The sequence below is a fragment of the Stegostoma tigrinum genome, chromosome 31, assembly GCF_030684315.1.
Source record: "Stegostoma tigrinum isolate sSteTig4 chromosome 31, sSteTig4.hap1, whole genome shotgun sequence".
NCBI lineage: Eukaryota > Metazoa > Chordata > Chondrichthyes > Orectolobiformes > Stegostomatidae > Stegostoma > Stegostoma tigrinum.
Window position 1 is genome coordinate 40,561,334 of NC_081384.1, and position 14,220 is coordinate 40,575,553.

A 14,220-nucleotide genomic window follows, 5' to 3' on the forward strand; every position below is an offset into this window, starting at 1 on the left:
ATCTGCTGACAGACCTGTCGCGTCAGTAGGCAAATTGCAGGGGCTCAAGGCAGGCTGGGAGACTAGAGTTGATGTGGGCCATGACCTGTCTCTGGAAGCACTTCATGATTATGAATGTCAGAGGCACAGGGCGATAAGTCAATCAGGCACAATGCATGTGCTTTCTTAGGTACTGGGATGATGGTGGTGGTCTTGGAACAGCATTTGGACTAAGTAGTCCTGGAGGACATTAAATGCTAACATTTTCAAATTTTCATTTTGTAACACAGGGCTCGGTTTTGCTAAGAAAGACAGTTACATGACTTCTTAGAGGTTTTTTTTTATCTTGCACTCTTCAGGGCCATTTGCAAGAATAGTAATAAGGTGGAAAATATACATTTGTATTCAGTCTACTGATTGATATTGAATGCCATGGAGAATGCACCAATATAGGACAGCTACTCCTGCATTGTAGCAGTATAGAACAGCTCACTTCTCTGTTACTCAAGCTTTTGAGTTACTTTTCTCCTGCCAGATTAATCAGAGGTTGGATCTGTACCCCTCAGGACCAATGGTGACAGCTAATCATGAATTTGTGCAACAAACAACAAGAAACAGTCTGATCAGAGTAGTAACATGAGTGGTGCTTGCTGTTAACAGGCTGCTGCCGTCCAACCAAAAAAAAACAGACACTGCTTAACACACAACTAAGTAATAATGTGTACAGTTTCAGCGTCAGTGTGATGTTAAGGATATAGGCCTACGTTCCAAAGATGAGTGGATAATATCAAACAGCATATTCTTTCAGCCCTATACCTAAGCAGTCTGCATGTCTTAAAACTCAAAACTGGATATGATTCTGCAATTGGACAAAAGGCTACAGGATAATCTTGAGTGTGCTAAGAATTTTGCCGACAACTAACCTAGGGTTGTGAGTTGAGCTTGCAATGTAATGCACCTTGAGTCACTGGAAGCTATGTGGATTAATGTATAGATTGTAGTTCTTTGCAGGCAGAAAGAAGACATACACATATCTCTTACAGTTCAGCAAAATAGGTGGCTGTCATTTGCTAGTTCCTTTATCACAGTAATGCACTGATCAGAGTCAACTTGCATGATTTGAAATTTAAATAAAACCTGACACTTAACTGCTAATCATTAACTGGCACATTACTTATGGCAACCCCTCTACTCAAAGTCCACTGGTCAAACAATCCGTAGCCTCCTCTCATTTTGTAAAAAATGTGCCTTTGCCCAGACAACTGTTTTCATAATTTCTTTGATGTTAAACTGAAAGAGTGATTAACCTGAAGAACGAAAGCCAACATTTGTAATCCTCCACTCCTCTTGCACATCATACCTGGCCAATAATTTGAAGTTCACATCCAGAGCCATAGACATTTCACACTCACTTCCCTCAGCAACTCATGATGTATTCAATCAAGGGTGTCTCAGTAAGAGAGATCCACCTGGTTCCAATCACTGCATCCCTCCAACACCACATCTACAACCCCTACCCCCAGTCCAGGGCTGTAGGAGTAGTCTTTCGGTCGTAGCTTATCCTGCAACGTTTTCACCTCAGGCCCAGTTCTCTGATTCACACACTGACACAGGGAGGCACATATTGGACCGTAACCCATCTCTTCTGGTGGTTAACAGGATTTAGCCAGAATCCAAATCAAGATGTAAGGTTTCTTCGACACGAGATGGAGGGGCAGAACCCACGGTTTCTGACTGATCTTCTGGCTGTTCTGAAGAACTAGGTATGTTTTGTTCCTACCTGGCTTCTGAGGTAACAGCTTTTAAATGATCATTCAGGACCACCTCAACCATCTGAGCTTTCTAAGTCACAGAATTGGCCTTGTATCAACTTCACCGAGCACTGATTGAGGGGCACTTCTGTGGCTCCGGCATCAAACTTCATCCTCTGAAATAATCTCTCTCACTCTCACTTGAAGGAAGTGCTTGGCTGGTACTGGTGTTCTTGTCGCCATCTTACTCACCAGCAACCCTTCCCAACCCAACAGCCCCTTCCACCTAAGTCCAGGAATCAGATTTAACCTGGTACAGTCTTCCATCAGCAGCTCTGCTGGAGCTATCCCTGTAGTTGCTTGAGGGGTGGTCTTATCATTGAACAGGAATCTAGACAGTTTGGTATCAAGTGACACTGCTGGCTGCTTCTTTAAGCTTGCCTTCCATGTTTAGGCTGCTCTTTCCACCAGATAACTGGTCACTTGGATGGTGTAGAGCTATCCTTATGTGTCAAATGTCAATGAATTTTAGAAAATACTCCAATTTCCTGCTGGTTGCCACTGAAATAACTGCAGAGACCAGTATCCCAGTACCAAGTCAACCTCTTATTTACACATGCAGAGTACACTGGCTATGGCCAGTCAGCTCAGAGTCAGCCCCAGAAGTGAGGAGATTCTGAATCCCCTGTTTATAACGATCACAAAGGGCTCCCTGATTGTTAACCTGAGCCAATCTGAATCAACGATCAATGTGATCTGCCTGGTTCCAATCACTACACATACTACGATGCACTTTGTGGCCTTGGAAGACTGCCAAGCATTCAAGTATCAAACACTGTCTCTCCAATACCACCAGCCCTTTTACTGTGACACAACTGCCTTATCACGAGATGGCACGAGAAAGGCTTGGCAGAAGGAATCCGGGAAAACACAAAGGCATTTTACACTTACGTGAGGAATAAGAGAATGATCAAAGAAAGAGTAGGGCCGATCAGGGATAGCATAGGGAACTTGTGTGTGGAGCCTGAGGAGGTAGGGGAAGCCCTAAATGAGTTTTTTGCTTCTGTCTTTACGAAAGAAACCAACTTTGTAGTGAATGAAACCTTTGAAGAGCAGGTGTGCATGCTGGAATGGATAGAGATAGACGAAGCTGATGTGCTGAAAATTTTGTCAAACATTAAGATTGACAAGTCGCCAGGCCCGGATCAGATTTGTCCTCGGCTGCTTTGGGAAGCGAGAAATGCAATTGCGTCGCCACTTGCGAAGATCTTTGCATCCTCGCTCTCCACTGGAGTCGTACCTGAGGACTGGAGAGAGGCAAATGTAATTCCTCTCTTCAAGAAAGGAAATAGGGAAATCCCCGGCAATTATAGACCGGTAAGTCTCACGTCTGTCGTCTGCAAGGTGTTAGAAAGGATTCTGAGGGATAAGATTTATGACCATCTGGAAGAGCATGGCTTGATCAAATACAGTCAACACGGCTTTGTGAGGGGTAGGTCATGCCTTACAAACCTTTAGAGTTTTTTGAGGATGTGACTAGAAAGGTTGATGAAGGTCGAGCTGTGGATGTGGTGTATATGGACTTCAGTAAGGCATTTGATAAGGTTCCCCATGGTAGGCTCATTCAGAAGGTCAGAAGGAATGGGATACAGGGGAACTTAGCTGCTTGGATACAGAATTGGCTGGCCAACAGAAGACAGCGAGTGGTAGTAGAAGGAAAATATTCTGCCTGGAAGTCAGTGGTGAGTGAAGTTCCACAGGGCTCTGTCCTTGGGCCTCTACTGTTTGTAATTTTTATTAATGACTTGGATGAGGGGATTGAAGGATGGGTCAGCAAGTTTGCAGACGACACAAAGGTCGGAGGTGTCGTTGACAGTGTAGAGGGCTGTTGTAGGCTGCAGCGGGACATTGGCAGGATGCAGAGATGGGTTGAGAGGTGGCAGATGGAGTTCAACCTGGATAAATGCGAGGTGATGCATTTTGGAAGGTCGAATTTGAAAGCTGAGTACAGGATTAAGGATAGGATTCTTCGCAGCGTGGAGGAACAGAGGGATCTTGGTGTGCAGATACATAGATCCCTTAAAATGGCCACCCAAGTGGACAGGGTTGTTAAGAAAGCATATGGTGTTTTGGCTTTCATTAACAGGGGGATTGAGTTTAAGAGTCGTGAGATCTTGTTGCAGCTCTATAAAACTTTGGTTAGACCGCACTTGGAATACTGCGTCCAGTTCTGGGTGCCCAATTATAGGAAAGATGTGGATGCTTTGGAGAGGGTTCAGAGGAGGTTTACCAGGATGCTGCCTGGACTGGAGGGCTTATCTTATGAAGAGAGGTTGACTGAGCTCGGTCTCTTTTCATTGGAGAAAAGGAGGAGGAGAGGGGACCTAATTGAGGTATACAAGATAATGAGAGGCATAGATAGAGTTGATAGCCAGAGACTATTTCCCAGGGCAGAAATGGCTAGCACGAGGGGTCATAGTTTTAAGCTGGTTGGTGGAAAGTATAGAGGGGATGTCAGAGGCAGGTTCTTTACGCAGAGAGTTGAGAGAGCATGGAATGCGTTGCCAGCAGCAGTTGTGGAAGCAAGGTCATTGGGGTCATTTAAGAGACTGCTGGACATGTATATGGTCACAGAAATTTAAGGGTGCATACATGAGGATCAATGGTCGGCACAACATTGTGGGCTGAAGGGCCTGTTCTGTGCTGTACTGTTCTATGTTCTATGTTCTAAGACAGACAAAATATTAATTTTTTAGTTCATCCATTATCTCTGCTTCAATTTTTCCTTTCAGTCCATAACTGTTTTCACCACTTTGGTTCATCTTTCAGTTTTTGCACATTCATAAATAAATGCTTCCAGGTTCTCATTTATTTTCTATTCTCAAAATTAGATTGCCCAACCACATTTTTAATTTTCTTTTAGGATTCTAAATTGATTCTTAATTGCATTGAGACCTGTCATTCATCATACAAATATTGTCTGCATCATTTTAATCTCTACCTATTTAGTCATTTGGGAAACCCAAATTAGTATAGTAACATGCTAATTTTATACCCAGTGCCACAATTTTGAAAGTTGTCACCATGTTGCATACCAATCTTGGACTCTAGTTCATCTGGGTCAGATAGTTCAATGAAATTAGTACGATTCAGTTAAAGTACATAAAAATGTTGGTGGTTTTTCATAATTACTTGACAATTGTGCACATAATAATCACTGTTCCTCAAGTATTACTAGGCCTTTTTCCTTGTTAGTCTGGAAACATATTGATCAATTTTAATAAATCTGAAAGGTTCTACATTCGGAGCTGTACACGTTTGCAGAGCATCTCAGAACGACAGGGAACTTGAACAACTCCTTATACACCCAACAATTAGTTCTTTGCTATGCACTGACCTTATTGGCACGGATTTGTCGATAAATGTCTGTCTGTTGGCGTATGCGATACTCTAAATCGGATACATGAGCCTGCAGCCAGTTCCAACGACTCACAATAGCAGCCCGTTCAATTGCCCATCGCCACTCTGAATGTGGCCAACTGAAATAGGAAAATAAAAGAGAAATAAATACAATAGATAGCATAGATCAGGAAGGTGCAAAAGATTAGGAAATACTCGATATTTAAGTGGTATATAGTACCAAAATTTCTCAGCATCAAATATCCATAATCCAAGAAGCACAACTAAACAATTGAACCAGAGGTGAATGTTTGGCCTGTTGGTTCTGCACTGGTTGTCTTTTCCCTCTAGCCCAACTTCATCAAAGTATGTTGCTCCTCTTTCCTGGAATACAATGCTCCAATGTCACCAAAAGATATACCAGATTACCAATCCAAAGCGGTCTTGACCAAGATACAGGGAAAATTTCAGATGACAGAAATTGAGAGATAACACTCAGCTAGGAATAGGAGTTGAATGAAATTTAGTGCTAAAGGGAATATTCTGGCATGAATGGACAGTATGTCCACAAGCCAGCAAAATTTGAAAAAGCAGGAAGACCAAGACATAAGATTTGAAAAGTGACAGAATTAGTTGATAAAACTACAAAAGAATACCCTATTGGGATCACACTTTGAAGCAAGCTGCATAAGAGTAGAGGCAAATGTTATCACATATCACTGGCTAAGTCACTGATAAAACACAGTGACCAGTTTGAGTCTCAACCTTAGAAAGCCTCAATCTGGACCAAAGAAACACGCACCATACATCTTTTAATTATGATACAAGTCCAAAAAAGGTTATCAGAAGTTCTACTGGTTATTGAAGATTGAGAGGTAGTGATACATTAAATAGGAGAAAAACAATTTCCAACAGTTGGTGAATCAATAATGATAAAGCATCAATTTAAGATTTCACCAACAAGGACGAAGACAGTGATGGGAGCAGCACTCGATTAGATATATTTGCAAGTGGAACGTCATACCAAAACTTTTGACCTGGATAGTAAAAACATAGTGCAAATCAACTCTCATTATTCCACATGGGCTGTTACAAATATAAACATAACCAATTTAAAGATTAATATAGCAAAACTACCTGACTATAACCACTATGATGTAAACAAACTCTCACCTAGTTTCATTGATCATCACAAGGTTATCTTCTCCATGTAGCAAAACAGATTATTAATTATTAATATGTAAACTGTAATTATATGCCTTTAAAATGCAAACCAGAACACATTTATTTCCAGATACAACACACAAGACAGATAGTTCTGCCGAAATTTCAGGGATGTACTGCCAAAAGAATTGATGTTGTGAATCAAGAGTTCCAACATGAGGGTGGAATGAGGTGACTTTTACACATTTTGCTGGCAATAGTGTGCTTGCCAACTGCAATGGCCGTTAATTTGTCGGCTGGTCAGTGGGATCTGGACCTTTTGTTTGAAAAGAACAACTTCTAACTCAAAAGACTTTTAGTGCTGATTTCTTCCATTCCCAGGGAAACAGGGAGTAAGATCTGGCTTCCTTGCAGGCTTTGGAAGTCTAAATCCAACTGCACTCTTGGCCATTCTTTCGGAATACTGTTACTCAAAACCAATTCAAAAACTGAAGCACTTTTTTTTCTTCTCAAATCCATAGGTACTTGATGTCAGCTAGTTTCTCAAGAATTTCAAATCAAGCTTCTCCAACAGTTACATGCTCTTGTGTAAATACCATACAAGTCCACTTTTGCTTGGAGTCATTAAAAATTTAATTTATTCTCTGCAAAATAGCAGTCCAAACTCTGATATTCCAGTTTATGTTTCAAATAAAATACATGGAGGGCTTTGCATTTACCGTGGAAGCAGAATCCATAACAACATTTAAAAAGCACATGGAAGAGTGTGAAAACAGTTATACTTTAAAAGGAAAGGACAAGGAAATTGGATGAGGTCGCCTGCTCTGTCAGACAGCTCCAATAAAGATGGCACCCTTTTGGGGTATTAGCTATGTCAGCTATTTATAAACTAAGTTCTAACTCTGTTCACTTTGTCTTTTAATTTGCTTATATGAGATGCAAGGTCTCTGGTTCAGCCAGCATTTTTACTTCTAACTGATCATCATTCAGAAGGGCATTTTATGTAATAAGGAGGTAGCAGGAAAATTCAAGCACAAAGAACTTACTTGTTAGTGAGCGATATTCATTTATGTTGATAGATTATAAAGCAAACTATTGGATCTCAGCCACACCTCTGAGAGGTGTAAATCATTTTCAGGCATGAAAAGATGTCAAATACTAGTATCTAATGGACATTATGTTGCGAGCCACTATGTATTCCTAAAATGTGTGATGCTGAGACATAGAAAAATCAGAACAGGAAGGTATTACAGCTCATTCAAGACAAAACTTCACACCCCTTTCAGTTTTGCAAATTAGACACAGAATCCTTACAGTGTGGAAATAGGTCCTTCGGCCTAACAAGTCCCCACACCAATTCTCAGAGCACTCCACCCAGACCCATCCCCTTGTAATCCACCTAGCCCACACTTCTCTAAACACCATGGGCGATTTAGCATAGCATACGTTTATATATAATGAAGCCAACGTAAATGAGTATCGCTCACTAAACAATTTGTTAGTTGTGCTTGAATTTTCCTGCTGCTTCCTTCTTACATAAAATGCCCTAGCCTGCACATCTTTGGACAGTGGGAGGAAACTGGACTACCAGGAGGAATCCCACACAGACGCAGGGAGAATGCGCAAATTCTACACAGTCGGTGGCCCAAGGGTAGAACTGAACCTAGGTCCCTGACGCTGTGAACCAGCAGTGCTAACCACTGAGCCAACATGCCACCCCGTACCTCACATCATTTCCTGCTTTATCAGAGAGTGATCAAATTCCAGTTGCATTTGGTGACAGTCAATTCCATAGGTGAAGACCCTAAATTTCAGAAGAGGTAAATCACAGACTCAGCATTTCAATTTGATCAAAATGCCTTTGAAATAAAAAGGAACATCAGCTAAAGTCCCAATTACAAACACTATTATTAACCTGAGGACAGAAAACAGCACTAACACTAGAAAATGTTCACAACTGAGGGATGTCTTTGTCACATTACTCATTTTAATAAAAGTAGTAACAACACAGAAACTCAGTTCCCTGTGCCACCAATCAGGATGTTAAAATGCTTCACACACAATTCACATCCTGTACACATAAATAACAATTTGATAGAAGAAAACAACTGAGATGACAGCACCTTTTCTTCAACATATGTCATTGATTTCCTACAGTCTGAAAACAGGTTATCTGTTCCCTATTTTGTTCAAAACATGAGAAGTAATGTGACAGTAGCCAGGCAAATTGTTCTCACATGTTTTTCCTCCAAAAGAACAGATTGCAGTAGACAAATACCACACAAGAATGGTTGAAGGTATCTATTCAGGAATATGACTCAGAACAAATCCAAGAATCTAATTAATCCAAAAGCACTGTAAAGTTTAGTGGTCAGGGTACTGGATACCAATCAAAGCTGGTCAACACACATCCTTGATGACAGTCTTCAAAAAGGCACCTAAAGTTTAAAAAAAAATAAGGGACAGGCAATTAAATCACTGAAGGAGTTAACTTTAAAGTATCCGAGTTAAAAGGTACAACAATCTTTAAAACTAATAGATCTTCTGATAACGTTTATGTGATTTACTGAAAATAGCCACAATTTTTTTGGACTTGTATCATAATTAAAAGATGTACGGTGCATGTCTGTTAGTCCAAATTGAGGCTTTCTAAGGTTGTAACTCAAATTGGTCAGTGTTCTATCAGTGACTTTGCCAGTTATATGAGATAACATTTGCCTCTGCTTTTATACTGCTTGCTTCAAAGTGTGATCCTAATAGTTTTATCAACAATGAATAAACAGTGACATAGTTCCAAGTCAAGGTGGTGTGGCTCAGAGGGTAGCATGCATGTGGTGGTGCTCCACTTTATCTGTTCCCTTGCTGGTGGGACTGGAGTATCCAATCATTCCTGATATCTGCTTCATGGATGGAGGACAGGAAATGAGTTTTTTTTTTGCTGCAGAGTTCTTGGTCTCCGGCCTGCTCTTCTGGCCACAGCAGGTGCACAACTGGTCCAGTTTGGTTTTTCATCACCGGCAGCTCCCATGATGTTAGTAGCTGGGGATTTCAGTAATGGAAATGTCACTGAAATTCAAGAGATAATGGTTAGATTCTCCTTTGCTAGACAATGTCAATGCCAGGCACTTGCATGGCATGAATATTTCTTGCTATGTCATCCCCTGCCTGTATGTTATCCAGCTCTTGCTGGATGCAGGAGGCTGCATCGAAATCCAAGTAGTTGCAAAAGGTGCTGAATTGTGCAATATCAGTATACATGCCCCATTGCAGACCATATGGTGGAGGGAAGGCAATTGATGAAGCAGGTGAAATGGTTGGACCCATCACAAGGTCTTCAGCAACTCCGAAAGAGATGTCATGAAGCTGGTTAGGCAAGACTCCAGGCAACAGAGTTCCCCGCCACTCTTCCTGATACCAAACAAATCCAGCTTTCTAAATTTTACTTTTATATCACTTTTATACTCTACTTGCCAAAAGCTACACACAAGATGATGGAACAATGTTGCCGGACTGGAGTGGAAGGCGATTCGAAATCCCTATTCTCTGGTGGCAACATGAGACAACTGTCATCAGTGACACTTCCAACTGTCCACCTTTCTGCTCGGTTAACAGACAGGCAAAGTTTTTAGCCCATCCACACAGCTGTTGCATTTTATATCTCCAGAAACTGAGCAGTAAACTTCTCCATCAGCAAAGGGTAGGCCACAGTCAACTTCGACCCAAAGTCTTTTTCTCCTGCTGTATAAAAGCGTTGTTATTGTTTGTAACTTGGCATTCTGGCATTTGTTGTTCGGCAAGTGACAGACGAAATGCTTTAGCAACTGTCATGCAAATACAGCTTTGTGGCATGTAAACTTTGCACAGTAGAATAAATTAATTCTACTCTGTGAACATAGTGAACATAGCACAATGAAGCAGTGCCTTTTGATGTGGAGCAATGAAGTGCATGGCAAAGGGATGGAGTTCTGGAAATGAGACTACATAGAAACAACCGGTCACTTTCTCATGAGTTATATGATTATCTACAAGTGATATATTTTACAATAAAGAGGGAAGGTGGAAAGAATTTCATACTGATGGTCATGACAACATGCACTGTTTCATCCTGTACAAAGCAAGCATATAACAAGGGAACTAAAGAAATATTCAAATAGGGGAAAGGGATCAAGGGCGTAAAAATCCAGAGTTCAAGTTAGTGACTAATTCTTCTAAATACACATGTAACAACCTGCTTGGATGTGTTAGTGACACTTCTGTTGTCATCACATTCTGAAGTGGGACATAATCCAGACCTTCAGATCCAGAGGCAGGCTACTGCATCACAAGACCTTAAACAATTATTTATTTGCAAGTAATTTTTCTGGCAAGTTATTTTTCTGATTATATAAACAAGCTGCACTATAAGGTGATTGGAAAACTACCAATTTTATTTGGAGGCCAAATCATATGGTACAGGAACAGCAAAGCACCATTAAAAGGTAAAGGAATCCATTTGATTGGCACTGATTTACAACCTTCAATGTTCACTCCCTCCACCACCATTGTTGCAGCAGCGCACACCAAGATACACTGGAATCAACAATGCACCTTCAACACACCTTCTAAACCCACAAACTCTACCGCCTGAGACAACGGAAACGTTTCCCTCCAAGCCACAAACCATACTAACTTGGAACTATATTGTTTGTTGCAAACCGAGCGAAGGTGTTCTGCACAGCGGTCCCCAAGCCTCCGCTTGGTTTCCCCAATGTAGAGGCAGCCACACCGGGTACAGTGGATACAGTATACCACATTGGCAGATGTGCAGGTGAACCTCTGCTTAATATGGAAAGTCATCTTGGGGCCTGGGATGGAGGTGAGGGAGGAGTGTGTGGCGGCAAGTGTAGCACTTCCTGCGGTTGCAGAGGAAGGTGCTGGGTGTGGTGGGGTTGGAGGGTAGTGTGGAGCGAACAAGGGAGTCACGGAGAGAGTGGTCTCTCCGGAAAGCAGACAAGGGTGGGGATGGAAAAATGTCTCAGGTGGTGGGGTCGGACTGTAGATGGCGGAAGTGTCAGAGGATGATGCGTTGCATCCGGAGGTTGGTGGGGTGGTGTGTGAGAACAAGGGGGATCCTCTTTGGGTGGCTGTGGCGGGGGCAGGGTGTGAGGGATGCGTTGCGGGAAATGCGGGAGACGCGGTCAAGGGCGTTCTCGACCACTGTGGAGGGCAAGTTGCGGTCCTTGAAGAACTTGGACATCTGGGATGTGCGGGAGTGGAATGCCTCATCCTGGGAGCAGATGCGGTGGAGGCGGAGGAATTGGGAATAGGGGATGGAATTTTTGCAGGAGGGTGGGTGGGAGGAGGTGTATTCTAGGTAGCTGTGGGAGTCGGTGGGCTTGAAATGGACATCAGTTACAAGCTGGTTGCCTGAGATGGAGACTGGGAGGTCCAGGAAGGTGAGGGATGTGTTGGAGATGGCCCAGGTGAACTTGAGGCTGGGGTAGAAGGTGTTGGTGAAGTGGATGAACTGTTCGAGCTCCTCTGGGGAGCAAGAGGTGGCGCCGATACAGTCATCAACGTAACGGAGGAAGAGGTGGGGTTTGGGGCCTGTGTAGGTGCGGAAGAGGGACTGTTCCACGTAACCTACAAAGTGGCAGGCATAGCTGAGGCCCATGCGGGTGCCTATGGCCACCCACTTTGTCTGTAGGAAGTGAGAGGAATCGAAAGAGACGTTGTTGAGGGTGAGGACGAGTTCAGCTAGGCGGATGAGGGTGTCGGTGGAGGGGGACTGGTCGGGCCTGCGGGACAGGAAGAAGAGGAGGGCCTTGAGGCCACCTGCATGCGGAATATAGGTGTATTAGGGACTGGACGTCCATGGTGAAAATGAGGTGTTGAGGGCCAGGGAATTGGAAGTTCTGGAGGAGGTGGAGGGCGTGGGTGGTGTCACTGACGTAGGTAGGGAGTTCCTGGATCAAAGGGGAGAAAATGGAGTCCAGATAGGTGGAGATGAGTTCGGTGGGGCAGGAACAGGCTGAGACAATGGGTCGACCAGGGCAGGCAGATTTGTGGATTTTGGGAGGGATAGAAACGGGCCATGCGGGGCTGGGGAATAATGAGGTTGGTGGCTGTGGGTGGGAGGTCCCCTGAGGTGATGAAGTCATGAATGGTGTTGGTGATGATGGTTTGGTGCTCAGGGGTGGGGTCATGATCGAGGGGGCGGTAGGTGGTGGTGTCGGAGAGTTGGCGTTTGGCCTCAACGATGCAGAGGTCAGTGTGCCATACTATCACTGCACCACCCTTGTCTGCAGGTTTGATGGTGAGGTTGGGGTTGGAGCGGAGGGTTGCCCGTTCTGTGGGGGAGAGGTTGGAGTGGGAGAGAGGGGTGGAGAGGTTGAGGCGGTTGTGCATTTTACTTCACCATAAGGACTGCAGTAATTCATGGCAGTGGCTCATCAGCCCATCTCAACAATGGTAACAGCCAACAAATAGCTACCTAGCTAGCACCACCCACACACCACCCCACACTGACTTTAGCACCAAGCAACATGTTGCTGGTTACTGTGGAACTTAGATATGCAAAACCAACAACCTACATCATCACACTGTCAATACACGGCAACACGGGAACGGATTGAAATATTAGCGTCTGCTTGATACTGGTGGTCAAACCAAACTTCACATTCCTAAGAGTATGTCCATTTGATGCTGCATGTATACTTGGATATGGAATACCAGTATGTCATTTTCAAAATCAAACAACTCTATAACTTGGTGCACTGTTGTCTTTTGACCCAAGACAGCAAGAGTGAACTAACAGCTCTAACATATGGTCACTGTGGTCGTAACATTAATTGTATAATTCTCTTCACAAATGCTTCCATACCTCATGAGTTTCCACTTTCTACTTTTGTTTCAGATTTCCAACACCTCTTGGGAAATAAGGCAGGGCAAGTGACTGGAGGTGTTAGTGGGGGAGCACTTTGGGACCGATGACCTTATTTCTGTGAGTTTTAAAATAGTTAAGGAAAAAGATAGGTCTGGTGAACAAATTAAAAGTCCTAAATTGGGGTAAGGCCAATTTCGAATGTATTAGACAGGAATGTTTAGAAGTTGACTGGGGGAAGCTGTCCACAAGTAAAAGGACTACTAGGTAAGTGGGAAACTTTTTTAGACAAGATAACAAGAGCTCAAGGACAGCATGTTCCAGCTGATGTGAAGGGCAAGACTGATAGGAGTAGGGAACACTGGATGACTAGAAAAAGGAGACAGCACATGTCACATACAGGCAGCTAGGGTTAAGTGCATACCATGAGGAGTATAGGCAGTGTAGGAGTACAATTAAGACGGAAATAAGGAGAGCGCAAAGAGGATATGACATAGCTTTGGCAGATACAGTAACGGAAAATCAAAAGAGATTCTATTCTTCTTGTCTATTTATCAAGACCTTCAACCTGGTTCTGTATCACAGACAGGTCAGTAAGGCAAGATCACATGGAATCCAGACACAGTTAGTGTAGGAGGTTAAGGGGTGATTTTACAGACGTTCATAAAATCATGAGGAGCACACAGAGGGGAGAAGATTTAAAAGGGAATGGAGGGGCAACATTTTTACACAGAGGATGGTGTGTATATAGAACGAGCTCCAGTGGAAGTGGTACAGGTGAATACAATTACAATATTTAAAAGACATTTGGACAAGTACTTGGACAGGAACGGTGAAGAGGGTTATGGGCCAAACACAAGCAAATGGGGCTAGTTCTGTTTAGGAAATCTGGTCAGCATGGGTGAGTTGGGCCAAAGGTCTCTGACTCTATCTACAGCATCATTATGTTACTTAACATCTATGCTGACCAACAGACACCAAATTGTTGTAATCCTGTTTGCCTGCACTTGGTCCATCGCCTACTATGGCCTGACATTTTAAGTACTCATCCAGACGCTTCTTAAA

General features: G+C 43.1%; 1 protein-coding gene across 3 annotated transcripts in view; it reads right to left on the bottom strand.

Moving 5' to 3' along the window:
• LOC125466244 (KAT8 regulatory NSL complex subunit 1-like) overlaps window positions 1–14,220 on the bottom strand; it is a 252,498-nt gene that overhangs the window by 89,609 nt on the left and 148,669 nt on the right. For all 3 annotated transcript variants that reach the window (XM_059638630.1, XM_059638628.1, XM_059638627.1), the window contains exon 3: window positions 5,128–5,269. In XM_059638630.1, the coding sequence (XP_059494613.1) occupies window positions 5,128–5,269 (142 nt within the window). The remainder of the gene's footprint in view (window positions 1–5,127; window positions 5,270–14,220) is intronic.